The 20,303-nt window shown below is 38.5% G+C and overlaps 1 protein-coding gene across 1 annotated transcript in view; it reads right to left on the bottom strand.

Moving 5' to 3' along the window:
- Positions 1-465: 465 nt before the first annotated feature.
- The window catches only part of opm (transmembrane emp24 domain-containing protein opossum), a 61,589-nt gene continuing 41,751 nt past the window's right edge, over positions 466-20,303 (bottom strand). Inside the window, exons 3-4 of the mRNA XM_090371814.1 lie at positions 4,113-4,302; positions 466-785 (exon numbers count right to left, since the gene is read on the bottom strand). Of these exons, the coding sequence (XP_090227940.1) occupies positions 549-785; positions 4,113-4,302 (427 nt within the window). The 3' untranslated portion in view covers positions 466-548. The remainder of the gene's footprint in view (positions 786-4,112; positions 4,303-20,303) is intronic.

A 20,303-nucleotide genomic window follows, 5' to 3' on the forward strand; every position in this document is an offset into this window, starting at 1 on the left:
TTAATAATGAAAGCCAGTGAATTAAATTTAATTAAAAATAAGTTTTGCATTTTACTGAAATTAACCCTGAAATATTAATTTTTACAATAAGGCATATGAATAAATTTTTTATGCACTTATATAACCAGCTAAATTTAAGTCGTGGAATATGTGGGAAGTTAATTTATCTCTGTAAATAAAACTTAGAGGTTCTATTTTTTCCATGTATAATTTCTGCTTATTAAAACATTTGAGCATTTTTGGAAAAATAAAACAATTGCTATTAGAATGCATACTTCAAATGGCCTTACAAAATACATGTCATATTTATTCTCTGAACTCACCATTTCAAATTCTCCAAAGAAAAAATATTAATCTTACTTTTTTTTTGTCACTGAAGTACACATTTAAGAGAAGGTCACATTTCTATTTACCAGATAAGTTAAAAAAAAAAAAAATTAAAAACAATAAATGTCATATGGCACATTGGTTTCAAGGAGAAGTGCTTCGACCTTATTAACTTTGTGAGTAAAGAGTACACTAAGGGGATGTTCTATGCATTGTATACATCAGGATAATAGTTTAAAAATTCTGTGCAGCTTACTCTTTTCTTCAAAAAGGCTTCTTACCATGAGAACTTGGACTGCCCCAACAACTAACATCACTAATATTGTAAGGAGAGAAAACTGATTCACTCTTGTAAAATTATGTTCTTGGACATTTCTATCACGAGCTTCAATGGCACGCATTTGATCCTGAAAATGTTTCACTTTGTTCAGATTATCTTTCACTTTGTTGACTGAATTCTGCAAATACAAAGATTAGTTTTAATACAATATTAATTTAATCTCTCTCTCTCTCATGCAGCCATTTATGTAACAATATATAATAAAATGGCATATTTTCTATCTACGTACTATTCAGAACTTTATTAGTCATTCTCCATATAAATTGTACCCACTTTTAATTTCTGCTAACTAGTAGTTGTGCTTTTGAAGTCCATCTTACAGTATGTATCCCTAATATCTTTGCGGTCTCTAACGTCAATATAATGGCATAATTGGTGTTTTGCATTTTCTTTCATTCTATTCTTGAAGTTGACTTTCTTTTTTTGTCTATAAAATGTACATTGCCGGCAAGAACATTTAAGTTGATGTTCACAGTATGTTACATACGCCCTTGCCTCCTCCCCTTTCTCCATTTTTATAATAACAAGATTTGTGAGTTAGCATTTGGATAATATTTATTTTTATTCAAGGTGATTGATTTAATGCATAACTGACATAACTGCCTGTTTGCTACTTTCTAACTAAATCCATATGTGCATTACACAGCTCCTGTATGCTTGAGGAACAGCGAGGTTAATGCTATCTTTATATATATTTACACCATGAACTGTATAAAGTCATTGTAAAACCACACTCTGAATAGTGTTCAAATAGGGAGACCATACGTAAAAAAAAAAATAAAATAAAAAAATTTAAAAAAAAAAGACAGTAACCGTCTAGAAATAGTCCAGATATGGGCAAAATGACTGGAAAAATCAGCAATATGCATTGCTGATTTCTGGGAGTCTGTTCCAGAAAAGAAACTAGATATCTTAAAGTAGACTTGATTACATGGCTTTGAGAGGTTAAAGTAAAACAAGTTTTCGCTCTTATAAATGATTACAGGGGAAGAGGCTTAGACTACATTGCAGGAATGTGCTTTTATTTTAAGAAGTGGGTTGTTAAATTACTGAAATAACTTACCTGATAGTTGCTAACAGTTTGGGGAAGTTTAAAGCTCAGTAAGATAGACATCTACAAAAGGAAGGAGTTAAATAGTTTATTTTAATTAATTATTTTATTATTATTTATTATTTATTTTTTTTTTGGACTTGGCAGCAAAAGCCTAGAACTTCCTTGCACAACATGACTAATACTAACTTTGTTTGTGTTCAATAAACAAAATTATTTCTTCCTATTAATGTTCCAAAGAAAGTTTGATCATTGTCACCTGTTATACTTAGAAAGCTACCTCATGTCTCTTATTAATCTTTAAAATCTGACATAAGCATATCTGCAGACATAAAACCTGAAGATATGCTTTTCTTTTAAGAAAAACTATTTTTATGATAACTGTTCAAACAAAATTAATATAATAATAATAAAAAAAGAACCAGTGAAAAAGAATAATTATGAATGTATTATTGTTATCATTGTTGAGATTAAGGCTTAGTGGCACAAGTCATGTTGATGTTATGGTCATGTTGCACCTGTTCATATGCTATTAAAGGAGTCAGTAGTCCATCATCACAGCAGAGTTTCCCCTGTTTTTTCACTTCTCGTTGAACTTCATATAGCCTCACACAAAATACTTCCCAACGTCTGTGCTCTGTTAGATGTCAAGCTGATATTCCATCTTTGTTCATTATATTCATTCAAACTTTCTATAACTTTACAAATAAAGACAGGCCAATTCACTGGAGAAGCCCACAGATTAAACAATATCTTCATCTATATCCTGTGTATGGCATCCCTTATCTATCACACCTTAAAGTATGACCCGATGGTCATTCATAGACCAAATGTCCAGCATTCACCAATTAAAAATATAATTACTCAATGAGGAGCTTATAAGAGTGACAGCAATATTCAACTGCCCTGGTGTATTTGAGAAGGTACTTAACTGATCCATTCTATTCACCACCTGGTCTGTTGGCCAAAAACATTCCATGGAGAGTACCCCTCTATTATCAGTCATGTCACTGCCCCAAAGCACTAATGGGCATTAGTATCCACAAATTCTACCAATGTTTCCAATTAATTCTACACAGACTCCATGAGAAAAAGTCAAGTCAGTCTGCATACATACCAAACCTTGGTTACCTATAATTATAGCAGCCTTACACCCTTGACTATGCTGCACAATCTGATACCTTAATGGATATCCTTTTACTAAATCTCCAACTGTGTAGGGCTCAAGTACAGGACATCACTTGCCTTGTCTAGCTGTTCAGCAAGTTGTAATGCCACCTGATAGGAGCACTGACCATTAATCCGAGCAATTTTCAATCTAGTATTACTATCATAATACATATTATCCGTAATTTTGTTGAGTTTTACTTATTTATAAAAACCAAGTGTGGCATTTCTCCTGTTTGGCATTAAAGCAATTTATATTCCAGCAGGAATTTTGATGAATGCAATGAGTTTTGGATTTTGTAATGAAAGTATCAACTGCAGCCAGAATCTGATTGGTTATGTTTATTTATTTAGTTTTTTTTTTTTTAGGAGCATTAGCAACTAAGGCCATATTGCTCTGGGGATATGCGGTGGTCATTCCCTGACCTTTCCGCATCCTACGTATTTGGTGGGCATGTGCTCGAACCCCAGTCTAATCAAGACGCGTGTGCTATGCACTGCCCACCTGGCTACGGAGGCACCGGATTGGTTATGTATCATAACAAACATGGTATCCAGCACTTCAGCTACAATATATGCACAGCCTATGTGATATGTACAAAAAAATGATAATAATTACTGGATTTCTATTGGTCCAATTTTAATGAAATTTGGGATGGCTCCACAAATCATTGTATTAGAGTGAAATATAAAATTTTATGAAAATCCATTTACTAGGGGGTTATTACATGTTGTTTTAAGGATTTTGCAGAACAAGAACTATACAGGCTGTAATGAGGCTGTCTTGTGGTAATGAGATAAGCAAGGACAAAAGAGCTACTTCAGAGTATAAAAATAAGGAAAATATTTGGAAACAAAAGAGAATCAATAATCACCTTCCAAGAGCTCTAGACAGAGAGAGCACTTTAGATAATGTAATGGAATTGCTTGCTCCCTGAAACACATTGTACCTTGGTCCAAGTTAATACAGGAGGATCGACAAGCAAAGTAATAATAATTGATGGATTTCTGCTGCTCTGATTTAAATGAAATTTGGAACAGCTCAACAAATATTTTTAAAAGGCCCAAACATAGAATTTCATGAAAATCCATCTGATGGGAGTTGAGTTGTTATATGCAGACAGACAGACATGATGTAGGCATACATGTGCCTTAAAACTAATAAAGTTCGAATTGGAGTTTGCAGACCTTGGAATGATGGAATAATTAATAACTAAAATGCCTTACCTTAATCTGGTCAATTGTGTCATTATATACAAGCTCAGGAGGAAACTCCAAATCCATATTTTCCCACTGGTCATCATCATCCTCTACTTTCATATCCACATAAATTTCAAAATAAATCGTTTTTGTAGAGAAATGACTGAAAATATTATCAAAGCACAGCTTGTGATCTCCTTCTTCTTTCACTTGAAAACTATTTATTAAAAAAAAATATATTTTAAATTCTTATTTTCCTTTTTTTTTTAACTCAAATTCATATAAAATATACAAATAAGCAACTCAATAAATGTGGTGAATCTCCACTCACCTGCTAAATAAAAACACTATCACATACCTACTAGAAGCAATAGTTGTAACATTTATCTTAACTTGAACACAAAATGCAAATACTGACAAATGACTGAAAACAGAAATAAGAAAATTTGGGAAAAAATAAATAACTATAATAGAAAAAAACTGAATAAATCTGAATCTAACAAAGCTAAATCAGTGGATTTTAATATTCCTTCATAGTCCAAATATGCGATCAGCATCAGAATTATATAAAGAACCTGGAGCACTATGACTATAAAAAAAAATTCAAATTATGTTTAAAATGCAATGCAATGCATGACTAACCGCTTGTCTAATTGATTTTTGCAGTGCTGTATTCTGTAGCACAACAGTTGGCATGACACATAAATGTCAACCATTTTTTGAGAGGTCTAGGGAGAAATCAATGCATAAAACAATTTTAATGTCTTCTTCAATCTGGCCGGGGATAAATTGCAAGATGTATACAAGTGGATGATAAAGATTGGTTATATATTAGCAAACGCACACGATGCAAGAAAGCAAGCTTATATAGCATCAGCAAAAAAAAAAAACAAACAAAAATACCCTTATTTCACCCATCGACTGGCTCCAAATGTTTGTCAAGTTCGACATTGAATCTCTTTAAGCTATTGACTTCTACAACAACAGATGGAAGTTTGTTCCAGCAATCAACCACCCACTGGCTCCAAATGTTTGTCAAGTTCTACACTGAATCTCTTTAAGCTATTGACTTCTACAACAGCAGATGGAAGTTGTTGTAGAAGTTGGTCTATCTTACAACTGTCTTTCCTAAATTTGAATTTATGCTCTCTCAGGGGATTATTCTGAGCAAGAGGAAGAATCCCATCAGAATTGAGCTTGCTCAAACCATTCGAGGCTTTATACTCCTCAATAAGATCACCTCGCAGGTGCCTAGTCTCCAGACAATGTAATTTGGAAAACTTAAGCTTGTCTTCGTAAGGGCAACCCTTTGTTCCATTCACTAAGCTTGTTGCCCTTCTCTGTATTCGTTCCAACAGCTCTACATCTTTCTTAAAACGAGGCCTTCAGACCTGTATACAGTACTCAAGGTGTGGTCTGACCATTGCCATATACAAGGGGATAATCACATCCTTATCTTAGCTAGAAAAATTCCTGTATATCATTGACAAGACACCATGAGGTACTCTTACAGACTGTCTGCACTGTTCACAAAACTTCATATCTGCCTGCACAATTACCCCACGAGTTCTTTTCATTCTCTACCACTGTCAGTGTAGTACCACAGAGTTGATTTTTTTTTTTTTTTTTTTTTATGTAAACCCCAAACACGAGAGGTGTTAGAACCTATAGTACTTAGTACCATGCTTGGGTTGGAGGTTGAGAAGATGAAAGAAGATATTTGTTGACATTGGACTTGAACTTCTATAGACTGTAATTTTCAAGAAATACGTATGAAGGAAGGTTGTTTCAGAAAACGGCAGTTGAATGAATAAACGAGGAAGATGAAAAGTTGGTTCTGTGAGTTTGAAGTTGGACAGTAAATGGATGTTGGCTGGTGGCGGCACGTGTTCGGACCGTTTTGAAAGAGAGAGCAGGAATTATAGAAGCTAATTCAGAAGAACAGTGCCCATAGAAGTATCTGTAGAAGAGGCATGCAGCAGAAACAGTACGTCTATGAGATAGCGACTGCAGAGACTCTGTTAGAGATGAGTCATTAATTAACCTAATTGCCCTCTTCTGAATGGAATCAAGAAGCCTGAGAGAGGTTTTGGGGGCACCACCCCAAATGTGGGAATAATATTCCTTGGCAGGGCAGATTTGAGATGAGTCATTAATTAACCTAATTGCCCTCTTCTGAATGGAATTAAGAAGCCTGAGAGAGGTTTTGGGGGAACCACCCCAAATGTGGGAATAATATTCCTTGGCAGGGCAGATTTGCACAGAGTGATTTATACAGAGTGAGCAGCTGTTTGGAAGAAAAGTAACGCCGAGAGCGAAAGAGAAAACCAAGTTTTTTAGATGCAGAAGAAGCAATATTTGTAATGTGCTTGTGCCAGCTGTTTGGAAGAAAAGTAACGCCGAGAGCGAAAGAGAAAACCAAGTTTTTTAGATGCAGAAGAAGCAATATTTGTAATGTGCTTGTGCCAAGAGAGATTAGAAGTCAGGGTAATCCCCAAAAGGGATATATCATTTTGCCTAGAAATCGGAGTGTCACTAAAGATAATCATAGGAGCAGAAGAATCCTTTTTGCGAGATATTTTATTTTATTTTTTTATTTATTTTTTTTTTTTTAGTAGTTGTTGGCACATACGCTTCTGTGGCCATAATGCACCTCCCTAGGTTTTTGCAGTACTTTGATCCAAGCCCGAGGTGGGAATCGAATCCGTGACCTTTGGGTTGCCAGGCAGGCACTTTACCCACACGGCTAGCCCGGTCCGCTTGCGAGATATAAGACAAGACTGAGTTTTAGGATGGTTGAAATCAACTAAGTTGTCTTTACTCCACTGGAGAATTACCTGAAGATCAGCATTTAACGAATTGGTAGCAGATTTTCGAGAAGTTGAAGCTGATTGAGCAGGACAAGGTTTCTCAAAATGGAAAGTGGAATGCAATGTGCTATTATCGGAAAAACTATGGATAGGATTTCCAGTCGATGGAAGAAGGCCATTAATATACAAGAGGAAAAGAGTGGGGGAAAGAAGTGTACCTTGGGGGACACCAGCATTAGTGGAGAAGTTAAAGACAGAGAACCACCTACCATCACCCTCAGTGTTGGGTCCATTATTGTTTTCTGTATTCATAAATGATATTGATGATGGTATATCAAGCTTAATGTCGAAGTTTGCAGACGATACAAAGGTAGGCAGGGTTGTCAAGGACACTACTGACACTATGCTGCTGCAACAGGATCTGGAAAGGTTGAGCAGATGGGCTGAGAGGTGGCAAATGAAGTTTAACATTGACAAATGTAAAGTACTACACATGGGAAACAGCAACCCCAGAGCAATGTATCAACTCTGTGGTACTACACTGACAGTGGTAGAGAATTAAAGGGACCTGGGGGTCGTTGTGCAGGCAGATATGAAGTTCTCTGAGCAGTGCAGACAGGCTGCAATAGTAGCTCATAGTGTATTGTCAATGATATATAGGAATTTTTCTAGCAGGGATAAGGAGGTGATTATTCCCTTGTATAAGGCAATGGTCAGATCACACCTAGAGTACTGTATACAGGTCTGGAGGCCTCATTTCAAGAAGGATGTAGAGCTGCTGGAACGAGTACAGAGAAGGGCAACAAGATTAGTGAATGGAACAAAGGGGGGGTGCTGTTACGAAGAAAGGCTTAAGTTTTGCAAATTACAGTGTCTGGAGACTAGGCACCACGAGGTGATCTGATAGAGGTGTATAAAGCCTTGAATGGTTTGAGCATGCTCAATGCTGATGGGATTCTTCCTCTTGCTCAGAATAATCACCTGAGAGGGCATAAATTCAAATTGAGGAAAGACAGATGTAGGATAGACGTGCGGAAATTTGCCTTTAGCCAGCGGGTGGTTGGTTGGTGGAACAGACTTCCATCCCTTGTCGTGGGAGTTGACAGCCTAAATAAGTTTAAGGCTCAGCTGGACAGGTATTTTGAACGAACAGAGGGGTGAAGTGGAAGTGTTTTTTTTTTTTTTTTTTTTGGCTGATGCTGCATAAGCTTGCTTTCTTGCATCAAATGCCTCTATTACTGCTAATGCTAATGCTAGTGAGCGATCAGAGGGAAAACTGGATAACCAATTACTAAAAACAGTTGGCAAACCATAAGATGGAAGCTTGTTTAGAAGACCTTTATGCCAAACACGATCGAAAGCCTTTGAGATGTCAAGAGCAACTACTTGTGTTTCACCGAACCTTTCCATTGAATTAGTCCATAAATGGGTAACATAAGCTAGAATATCACGAGTGGAACGACACTGACGAAATCCATACGGGCGATCGTTGATAAGATGGAAGGTTTCTAGGTAGTTTAAGAGTTGGCGGTTAATTGATTTCTCCATTACTTTAGAAAGAGTAGAAGTAATTGCAATGGGACGATAATTGGATGGGAGAGATTTGTCACCCTTTTTAGGAACTGGCTGGATATGAGCAAATTTCCAAGCAGAAGGAAAAACACCTTTGGAATAAGAAAGTGAAAAAAGGCGGCAAAGAATAGGAGCAAGTTCAGGAGCACAGGTTTTGAGAACAAGTGGAAAAATACCATCGGGACCTGGAGCTTTCTTAGCATCAAGATTCGTCAAAATCCTTCTGACATCCTTTTGACGGAAGACCACAGGAGGAATTGAATGGAGCGTGTTGGGAATAGTGGGAGGTGTTTTACCAAGATCGTTAAGGCACGAATTGAAAGAAAAATGGGATGCTAGCAGGTCAGCTTTATCCTTGGCTGAAGTGACAACAGAACCATCTGGTTTGGACAGAGGTGGGAGCAGAGATGGGCAAAAGTTGCGGTCAATAGCTTTGGTAAGAGACCAGAATGCTGGGCTGCCATTAGGGCAAGAAGCAAGTTTTCTACTCTTAGCCTGTTCAAACTCTAGTTTGGACAGGTTAATAACTACTTTACAATTGTTGCGAGCTTTGGTGTAGGCAGAAAAATAAACTGAAGAATTAGAAACAAGCCAATTACGATATGCAACATTCTTCTCTTGAACAGCTTTAGCACATTTATTGGAAAACCAAGGTTTAGATAAAAGAAGAGATTTTAAAGTGGAGTGTGAGATAAAAGATTCCATTCCTGCAAGAATAATTTCACTGACACGATCTGAGCAATCATTGACATCAGAACTTTTGAAACAGTAATCCGACCAAGGAAAAGAAGAAAAGTCTCGCAGGTCATCCCATTTTGCATTCTTGTAATGCCAAACAACACGAGGTTGGGAATAGCCATGAGATAAAGGTTTCATTGGAGAAGAGACAATCATCAAGTTGTGATCTGAAGTGCGTAAAGGACCTCTCACTTCGACCATGTACTTAGAAGGGTTGTTTGCGAGAAAAAGATCAAGCGTATTGGCTGTATGATTAGGATTGTCCGGTATTCTTGTAGGTAAATGAACAATCTGTGCAAGATCATTAGTAATTGCAAAAGCCTCAGCATCTCGACCAGCTGGGTCGGTGTGACTAGAAAACGGAAGCCAGCTGGAGTTGTGAACATTAAAATCACCAAGGAAAATTACCTCACTGTTAGGAAAGTTGGACTGGAGAAAGTCAAGTTGCAAAGAGAGGAAGTCAAAGGCTCCAAGCGATTAGTGGAGTTGGGAGAACGGTAGAGACAACAGATGAATTTGACACAATAAGGTAGAGAGATTTTAAGCCAGAGAAGATTAAAGAGAGGAGATTCCAAATTTCCAAGTCTCTGACAGGGAATATCAGAACGGACATATGGACAAGTACCACCTTTAAGGCGAAAAGAATCATACAGCGAATAATTTGGGCATCTGAGATGACCAGTAGTTGAATCAACCGATAACTTAGAATCTATCAGAAAAAGTACATGGGGTTTGGCAGACTGCAAGTGGAAATGTACATCGTTGAGATTAGAATTGAGACCACGTATATTTGTGAAATGAATTAGGAAGTGCTTGGGAGATTTAGATCTTTTCGCAGATAAGCTTGCTCTATTAGTTTGACAATTCATGGTGTATTCAATAGTAAAAAAAAGTGGGTGGGACTTGCTGTATGAAGTAAAGAAATATTTTTGATATGGCGTAAACATGGTAAGAATATACCCAGATCCTTGACATAACGTGGCCTCGACAATGCTCCCCGCATACACACTACTCGGACTCCCTCCAGTCACTATCTGGCAGAGTAGAGGTAGCAAGATTATACACTAGCTGATCCGGAAGCCTCCTAGAGAGTTACCAATAGGTTCGGTCTGGTGTACTAACTAGCGGCTGGCCTGCGAACACCGTTTTAGAGCTGTACCCTCGAAATGTAAGGAATATTGGATCTCACCACGATGTTCATCATAACCTCAAAAGTCATTAATCATACTGAATGATGGAAGAGATGGGGAAGGGTTGAGCGGAACTTAGCTCTAGAGACTAAACATGGGTTCCACCACTTCAAGCCTCCAATAAGCAAAGCGGTGGTATTGCACCGGTTGATGAGAGTCATCTACCACCTAGTACTGCTTGGTAACATAGAGGGGCGGCATTCTTCAATGTGGTGTGTGTGCCACACCTCTACCCCTGCTTACGTTGGTTCACACCTCGACCCTTGCTTATGTCACCCACCATGTACTTGTGCATGGCGGTTATACCCAAGATTACTAACAGCCCCACCATCTTGAAGGTGCAAGCAGAGGATTTGGCTGTCACAGACCGTCCGGACTTCGCCGAAATTGGGTCCACTTGACTTGAGTGTCACCTGAATATCAGTTCCATGAGCATTTTAGACTCCCAGGTAACAAGTGCAGCTTGTCTGGCATATCTGAGAGAATGTCTGTGACAAACTCAAGGAATTAGAGTTGAATTTGAAAGTGTGTGCAATTCTGCCCAGACTTGATAGGAGGGAGTATATGATGAGAGCCTTGTCAATGAATTTGGCCCTGGAAAGATAGACTGCTTCTACAGGAATGGGATACACTTAAATAGAAAGGGTGCAAGAATATTTGCTGATGCTATCGAGGCAGTGTTAAGTGGGTCGGAAAACTGCTAGCTTGGGGGGGGATACAAGAACTAATAGATTATCAGTAGCCACTGGCAGAGGTGAAAGTGATTCTTGCACTGCTTCTATTGGAATGTGCAGCAGCCTGGTAGTCATTGCAATACAAGTAAACACATGGGTTGTGTTAGGGTAGCTAAGAATAGGAACAGGTGCATGTATACTTGCATGTACATCAATGCTAGGAGTTTGGTAAATAAATTTGATGAATTTGAGGTATTGTTCAAAACATCAAAGGCAGATATTATTGAGATATCTGTGACACCATGTCTCTGATATCTCAACAATATCTGACACCATGTCTCTGATATTGTTGAGATATCAGAGACATGGTGTCACACAGATATAAAGAATGCAGAAATGGAATTTGGGGAGTACAATGTGTACAGAAAGGATATACAGAATAGGAGGGGTTATGCTATTAATTAAGAAACACATAAAATCCAAGGAAGTAAAGCCAGTTGACATCGCTGGACAGTGAAGTGTTGAGTCAGTTTGGTGTGACATTATCATTGGGAGATCAAAATTGAGAGTAGTAGTGTGCTATAGACCTAATGACTCTGATGAGTATAATAAGAAACTGTACAGGGAAATAGAGTGGGCCAGTAAATCAGAGAATCTTATAATGGGGGATTTTAATTTCCCACATATTGACTGGAATTTGTGGGTTGGTCACTCACACACTAGCAAAGCTTTTGTGAATTTATTGGATGATTGTTTTCTACATCAGCATGTTCAGGAGACAACTAGAGGGAGTAATACTCTTGATCTGATTATCAGTAGTGATTCTTCATGCATTAAAAATATGCAGATAAAGGAACTACTAGGTGGCAGTGATTACAGTGTGCTGAAGTGGAATATACTCAAAGAGGTAACTACCGTCAAGGGTAAAGGGAAGGGTTTTTGCTTTCGTAAAGGCAACTACGATGGTCTGAGACAGTGTTTAAATTCTATACAGTGGGACCAACTGATGATGTTACCAACAGCAAATTCAAAATGGGAAGCATTCAAAGAATTTATCTTGGAAGCTACTAGGCTTTACATACCAACTAAGAAATATTGTTCAAGGTTTAGGCCTAAATGGATGTCAGATGAACTAATGAGACATGTGGCAGAGAAGAAAAATGCATGGGATATAAATATAAATTTAAATTTATATATATATCCCACGTCAATATAAATTAATGTGTGACATGGAAGCCTATGATATATGTCAGCTGGTCTGTAACCAAGTCACGAAGGAGATTAGGCAGCAAAGGCAGATTATTAGAAATCCTTGGCAAAGGATGCAAAGAAAACAGAAAAGAGTTCTTTACCTATGTATACTCCAGAAGGAAAGGGATAAATCAGATTGGTCCACTGGATATTGATGATTTGACTGTTGATGATCCTGCTCAGGTGGCTAACAAACTAAATGAGTATTTTTCATCTACATTCACCCATGAGGAGTTATTCAGGGAGGGGAATGCCAGAGGTGAGTTAAACCCTGGCAGTGAGCTAGATGATTTTGTAATAACTGAGAGCAAAGTGGAGGAGAAATTGTTGAGGATAAACATAAAAAAGGCACCTGGGGTGGATGGGATCTATTCCACTGAACCTCTACAGCTGTCTCCAGAACTCTCTTCAATCGCTCAGTAACTGTTCAAACAAATTTTCAGAAAACTTCCTGACCAGTTGTTAGAGATTGTCCACAGGTCTCAGTTCTCAGGCCCTACTTCTGGAACTTAATACTAGATGAATTTTTCTTATGGATCTAGGTCCTGTGGACTGCATGTCCTATGCAGATGACCTCATCCTCCTTTATCAAAGCTGATTTAGAACTCAGCTTCAGCAAATTGCCTCCCCTGCCTAACGATCCTCCAGAAGTAGATAAATACAAGAAAGGCACCTGGGGTGGATGGATCTATCCAGTTATATTAAAGGAGGCAGTAAAGGAAGTAAGCAATCCGTTAGCCATAATTATAAGAGCTTCCTTGTACTCAGGGGAGGTACCCACAGACTGGAGATGTGCAAATGTAACCCCAATTCACAAAGGAGGATCAAAGGCTGACACAAATAATTATAGACCTGTGAGTTTAACTTCTGTTCCAGGAAAATTAATGGAAGCACTGGTTAAAGAAGCACTGCAGGATCATCTTGACAAGAATTCAGTTATAGCTCAGACACAGCATGGTTTTGTTAAGGGAAGGTCTTGCCTGACCAATTTGATTGGATACTATGAAGTAGTCACAAAAGAATTGGATGCAGTGAATAACTTTGATATTATATATTTGGATCTTAGAAAGGCTTTTGATACTGTTGCACATGGAAGACTGCTGTACAAATTGGAGCAGTGTGGCACTGGTGGAAAATTGTTGCTGTGGATAAAGGGATGGTTGAGTGGCAGAAGACAGGGAGTGGTAATTAATGGACACTGCTCATGTGGACTAATGTTATTAGTGGAGTCCCTCAGGGTTCAGTGTTGGGTCCATTGTTGTTTTCTGTATTTATAAATAATATTGATGATGGTATATCAAGCTTAAATGTCCAAGTTTGCAGAGTTGTTAAGGACGCTACTGACGCTATGCTGCTGCTGCTGCTGCTGCTGCTGCAACAGAATCTGGAAAGGTTGAGCAGATGGGCTGAGAGGTGGCAAATGAAGTTTAACATTGACAAATGTAAAGTGCTACATATGGGAAACAGCAACCCCAGAGCAACGTATCAGCTCTGTGGTACTACACTGACAGTGGTAGAGAATGAAAAGGACCTGGGGGTAATTGTGCAGGCAGATATGAAGTTTTCTGAGCAGTGCACACGGACTGCAAGAGTAGCTCATGGTGTCTTGTCAATGATATACAGGAATTTTTCTAGCTGAGATAAGGAGGTGATTATTCCCTTGTATAAGGCAATGGTCAGTTCACACCTTGAGTACTGTGTACAGGTCTGGAGGCCATATTTCAAGAAGGATGGAGAGCTGCTGAAACGAGTACAGAGAAGGGCAACAAGATTAGTGAATAGAACAAATGGTTGCTCTTATGAAGAAAGTCTTAAATTTTGCAAATTACAATGTCTGGAGACTAGGCACAGGCAAGGTGATCTGATAGAGGTGTTAGACAGAAGAATCCCATGCTGATGGGATTCTTCCTCTTGCTCAGAAGAATCACCTTAGAGGGCATAAATTCAAATTGAGGAAAGACAGATGTAGGATAGATGTGCGGAAATGTGTCTTTAGCCAGCGGGTAGTTGGTTGGTGGAACAGACTTCCATCCCTTGTGGAAGTTGATAGCTTAAATAAATTTAAGGCTCAGCTGGACAGGTATTTTGAACGAACGGAGTGGTGAAATGGGAGTGGTTTTTTTTTTTTTTTTTTTTTGCTGATGCTGCATAAGCTTGTTTTCTTGCATCATATGCCTCTATTAATGCTAAAGCATTCTTTGTACCATGCTTTTCGCTTTCCTTGTAATAAATGATGCAGCAAGTTGTTTTTTTTTTGAAGCCATGTCGTTTTTTGATATTGTACAGCTTTTTTACACTTTTTTCTCGTCATCTCAATGAAGGTGGAATATTTTAAAGCAATATTTTAAAGGGTTAACTTTAAAAGCACGTAATGACACCAGATGGGCTCACTGAGATACAAACTGGAAGAAATAACCGAATCCTTTGACAGTTTCTTGAATGTGAAACAACTGATCGCAACATCAACAATAGCAAAAAATAAATCTGAAGCAAGTGCTTTATTAAAGACTGTTATAAATTTTAAATTTGTTTGTTCATCATTATTTGGCAACATGAATATAACAAGTAAAGTTTTACAAGAAATCTGTTTAGATTTGACAAATGAAAATTTGTCAAATTTGTATTTGTAACTACATTAATTTGTAACTTCACATCACTAACCCGATGAAGTATCTTCAAGATTAAAAAAGTGATGACAAGTTTGAAAATGTCATAAAGGAAGAAGAAAAAATTGCAACCAAATTGGAGAGTGAAAAATCTTTTGAGAACTCTAAGGCAATGCTCACATATTAAAGTAATAATGAAATTATACCCGATGAAAAAGAATATTTTAAAATTAATTTCTTTTATAACATTCTAGTTAATGCAATAAATGCTTTAAAAGATCGTTTTGATTTAATTAGCATTAGCAGAGGCATATGATGCAAAAAAGCAGATTATACAGCATCAGCCAAAAAAAAAAACTTCCCATTTCACCAATCCATTCACTCCAAGAATTTGGAAACTTCTTCCATGAATTTATTTAAGCTATGAACTTCCCCAATGACAAATGGAAGTTTGTCCCAGCAATCAACTACTCACAGCTAAAAGCAAATTACCACACATCTATTCTACCAATGTCTTTCCTCAATTTGAGTTTATGTCCCCTCAGGTTTGTAATCTGAGCAAGAGGAAGAATACCACCGGCATTGAGTTTGCTCAAACCATTCAAGGCCTTATACACCTCGACGAGATCACCTCGCAGCAAACTCCACCTCCCTGAGTGTAGTACTACACGGTTGGTACATTTCTCTGGGATTACTGCTACCCATATGCAGTACTTCCCATTTGTCAATGTTAAACTTCATTTGCCACTTCTCAGCCAATCTGTCCAACTTTTCTAGATCTTGTTGCAGTATCATGCTGCCATTACTGTCATTAACAACTCTGCCAACCTTTGTATCATCTGCAAACATCGACATTAAGACTGATATACCTTCATCAATATCATTGATAAATATACAAAACAATGATGGGCCCAACACCAGTTACAAACCCTTGGGGATCCTCCCTAATAACATTAGTCCAAGAAGAGCAGCATCCAATGATTATTACTTTCTATATTCTTCCACTCAATGATCCTTTTATCCATTGTAGCAACTTGCCCTTAATGCCATACTGCTTCAATTTGCACAGTAGTCTTCCATGTGCAACAGTATCAAAAGCTTTCCTACAATCCAAGTACCGCATTTGTCACCTTATAAGATTCACTTTTTTCCTTATAAATACCTTCAAAAATCACCTTGCATCTTAGAAGCTGAAAGTGTGAAAACAGCACATGCACAAAAAACATGAGAGTTAAATAGTTTGTTTGTTTGTTATTTGGTTTTTAGGAGCATTAGCAACTAAGGCCATATTGCTCCGGGAATATGCGGTGGTCATTCCCTGACCTTTCCGCAACCTCCGTATTTGGTGGTGACGGGATCGAACCCCGGTCTAATCAAGAAGCATGTGTTACACAAATAGTAGTAAAGTGATAGCTAACTGCTATGCATTAGTATACTTTTCAGTAATTAGCAGGCTGTTGTTGAAGTAACAAGTGAATTCCAGTTACACATTAAGCCCTAATCAAGAAGGCAAAATGATACTATGGGATTTAAGCTAAAATAGTACAATATGTCAAAGAACACAGGAACAGAGCAGCAGAAAGAAATTTTGCTGTGTGTGTGTGTGTGTGTGTGGTACGGTTGTTTATTGGTGCATTGCGAATGTAGATGCAAAATACTCATTCAGCTTGTCAGCTATCTGAGGAGAATCATCAACAGTTAAACCATAAATATCAAGTGGACCAATCTGAATCACCCCCTTCCTTCTAGAGTGTATATAGGTAAAGAAGTCTTTGCATCCTTTGCCAAAGATTTCTCGTATTCAGCATTTGCTTTCCTAACTTCCTTTGTGACTTGATTACACTAGCATATATATGCCAGAGTTATAAGTTTATATCTACCATAGATATCTGTGTTGCCTATAATTTATATGTATCCCATGCATTTTTTTTCTCTGCCACGAGTCTCATTAGTTCATCTGACATCCATTTTGGGTCTAAACCTTGAACAGTATTTCTTAGTTGGTATGAAAAGCCTGATAGCTTCTAAGATTAATTCCTTGAATGCTTCCCATTTAGAATTTGCTGTTGGTCCTACTGTATAGAATTTAAAAAAATCTTCGTGACCACTGCAGTCACCTTTATAAAAGCAAAAACCCTTCCCTTTACCCCTGATGGTAGTTATTTCTTTAAGTAAATCCCACACCAGTACACTGTGATCACTGCCACCTAGTGGTTCCTTTATCTGTAAATTCATAATGCATCTATAATCGTTACTCCCTTTGGTTGCCTCTTGAACATGCTGCTGCTGTAGAACAGTGCTACTCAAAGTGAGGTACATGGACTGGTTTGTTATTTTGTTATTTGGTTTTTAGGAGCATTAGCAACTAAGGCCATATTGCTCCGGGATATGCGGTGGTCATTCCCTGACCTTTCCGCCTCCGTATTTGGCAGTGTTGGGCTCGAACCCCGGTCTAATCAAGAAGCGTGTGCTACGCACTGCTGCTCCTTCCCACCTGGCTACGGAGGCACCAGTACATGGACTGGTGCCGATCCACAACGAATCAATTCATCGTGGATGTTACTGGTTCGCAATGATTCTTCTGTTACTGTCTGCAAAGATTGTATTTTCCAAAAAGCACCGATCCACGACAGATTGGAAATAAAAGGAACTGGTCCTTCACCACAAATAGTTTGAGAAGCACTGCTGTGGAAAACAATCATCCAGTAAATGAACAAAAGTCTTGCTAGTGTGCTAGAGTCCAATCCACAAGTTCCAGTCAATATCTGGAAAGTTAAAATCCCCCATTATAACACATTCTGATTTACTGACCCACCATTTCTCTGTATAGTTGTTCACTGTACTCATCAGAGTCATTTGTCCTATAACACACTACTACCCTCATTTTTGCTTTACCAGTGCTTATTTCACACCAAACTGACTCAACATAGCACTGTCCAGCCATGTCAATTGGATGCATTACCTTAGATTTTTTTGTTTCTTAACTAACAGCATAATAACCCCTCCTTCCTTCCTATCCTTTCTGTACACATCATACTCCCCAAATTCAAATTCTGCATTCCTTATATCTGTGTGACACCACTTCTGATATCCCAAACCAGGAGCTCACACCTAGTGAACATGGGCTTGGCACACCCAGGGTCCTGAGCTGGATATCATCATTCTTCTCTCTCTCTCTCTCTCTCTCTCTCTCTCTCTCTCTCTCTCTCTCTCTCTCGGTAACTTCTTGGAAATTTTTTTTTTTTTGGCTGGCACAGCATGAACCTCAGGCTTCCTTGCACTATATGGCTGCTAATAATAATATCTGCCTTTGATGTCTTGACCAGCAGGTCAAATTCATCAAATTTATTTACTATACTCCTAGCATGCAATGGTGTGCAAGCAAGTATACATGCACAGCCCATGTATTTACTTGTTTCATGATGGCTCCCACCAGTTCCTTAAATCAGTCTTCTTATGAGTCATCTTTTATGCTGCGAGGGTCTGGCACTATTGGGCAACTATTGTAACTAACCAACAGAAACTGGCAACCATTTAAAAGGCCATTCTACTTACTCTCAACAAAGCCTGCTGTACAGTGAGCACTCCCATTCTATGGGCCCTTGCCGGGGTCCTACCCTTTGACCTAAATATTATCAGATGTGGTGTTCTGTACCACTTATCCAAAGGAGCCTCTACTACCAACATTGGCATTAGTACTGATACAACTAATAACCACAAAGCAGAGAAAAGAACTTCCTAGCTCACTTGCGGCAGGTCTAGCAAGACAGATGGCAAACATCCATCTACCTACCAGTAAATTTATCCTGGACATCACATTTACCTTCCCAAAAGCTCTGAGCTGGTTCTCCCCAGGCCTGCACATAAACATACCTCACAGAGAGAGGGTCAATCCAAGAGAAACTAACATCCTTGGGTTTCACTGACGACCCACTCTGCCACTGCAGTCTTCATGAAACTTGGCAGTATATTATGTACGACTGCATGGAATATGAGGACCCAAGATCAATCAATCACAAGAATTGTAAATCTCCCAAAAGACTAAGAACAAATCCTAATTCAGGATCAAGACAACTATAAACACTTCACCTCTTTCATGCAGCAGCTCTTCAACAGGTGCGGAATTGTCAGGAGCATTCTCAATAGCCAATAACCACAACCTCAAGACCAACTGGTCTTCCAGCTATGGACTCCCCTCCCTGGGATGCACAATGATCTCCAATCACTAACTGCTTCAGCCTTGCTGACATACCACCTAAATATACTCAACAGAATTGCCAACTACTGACCAAATGTTGAACAGACTTAAGAAATGGACTATGATTGAACTACCCCACTAAAACATTGATAACTGGTAAAACCAGCTGGAAGTTCCCAGCAAAGACTTGTTGTGACATAGGTTTGCCGGCCTCATGGCAATCAGCATTGAGCCTCCTTACCCAGTATACTTTCAATTCCTAATTCTATACCCCAACTCACTTGATGGAGTCATCTCCATCTTCCCTCTACATCCCCAATACTTCTAACTTTACCCCCCCCCCCCACTTAACTTCTATTTCCCCACACTCTAACTTAAATTTTTTTTTTTTTTGTTTTTACTTGGTTTCTGTCCACAAAACTCAGGTAACCCTGGCAAAGACCAGCAAGAGAATTATGGGCAGCCTGGCTACCTCCTAGCAGTGTGTGTGTGGGAAATGTAGTGTCCCACCAGCCAAAAGCCAGAACACATAAAAGAATCCAACACGATACTCATATACAACACACAACACTTTCTGGCTTTTACAGTGATAATGTTTGTCTCCACAGAGTTCATATGGCACAAATGAGGGAAACCACTGACACTATGCATTATTTGTTTCCCCTAACACTATGCATTATTTGTTTCCCCTAACACTATGCATTATTTGTTTTTTTAGAAATAAAGGGCATCCAAAATCCAGACCACCTTCTATGTTTGAAGCAATAGAGCATCCCCTCCATGTCATCTAATGGAGATTAAGTGCCGTTCCATAATGGTCAATCATATCATTAGTATCTATACTGTTCTGGTTTCCTTGAATCAACAGCATCTAGCCCTTGTGATTCTTTGATATTGGTTTATGTGAAGTGGTTTTTGATGGAACTGCAATCGAGGTGCAAATTTTTTATGGCTGGACATGGACTTGAAGCTAGAAGGTGATTCGAAAGTACAGATCTTGCCTATTAAACTGTGGTCAGTATTTGCTTGGTAATGTGCTTGGTGACATAATCAATGGGTTGTAGTCTAATTGATTGGCTATCAAAGGAAATGCAGGCTGAATACTTTTCCCAATCTGCGCTGGAGAATTTCTGTTTTACCAGATGATCAGGGCACGGGTTTGTAGCATTTGAATTCTGC

This window comes from Mastigoproctus giganteus, chromosome 4 (genome assembly GCF_048544385.1).
Source record: "Mastigoproctus giganteus isolate SK-2022 chromosome 4, ASM4854438v1, whole genome shotgun sequence".
NCBI classification, from domain to species: Eukaryota; Metazoa; Arthropoda; class Arachnida; order Uropygi; family Thelyphonidae; genus Mastigoproctus; species Mastigoproctus giganteus.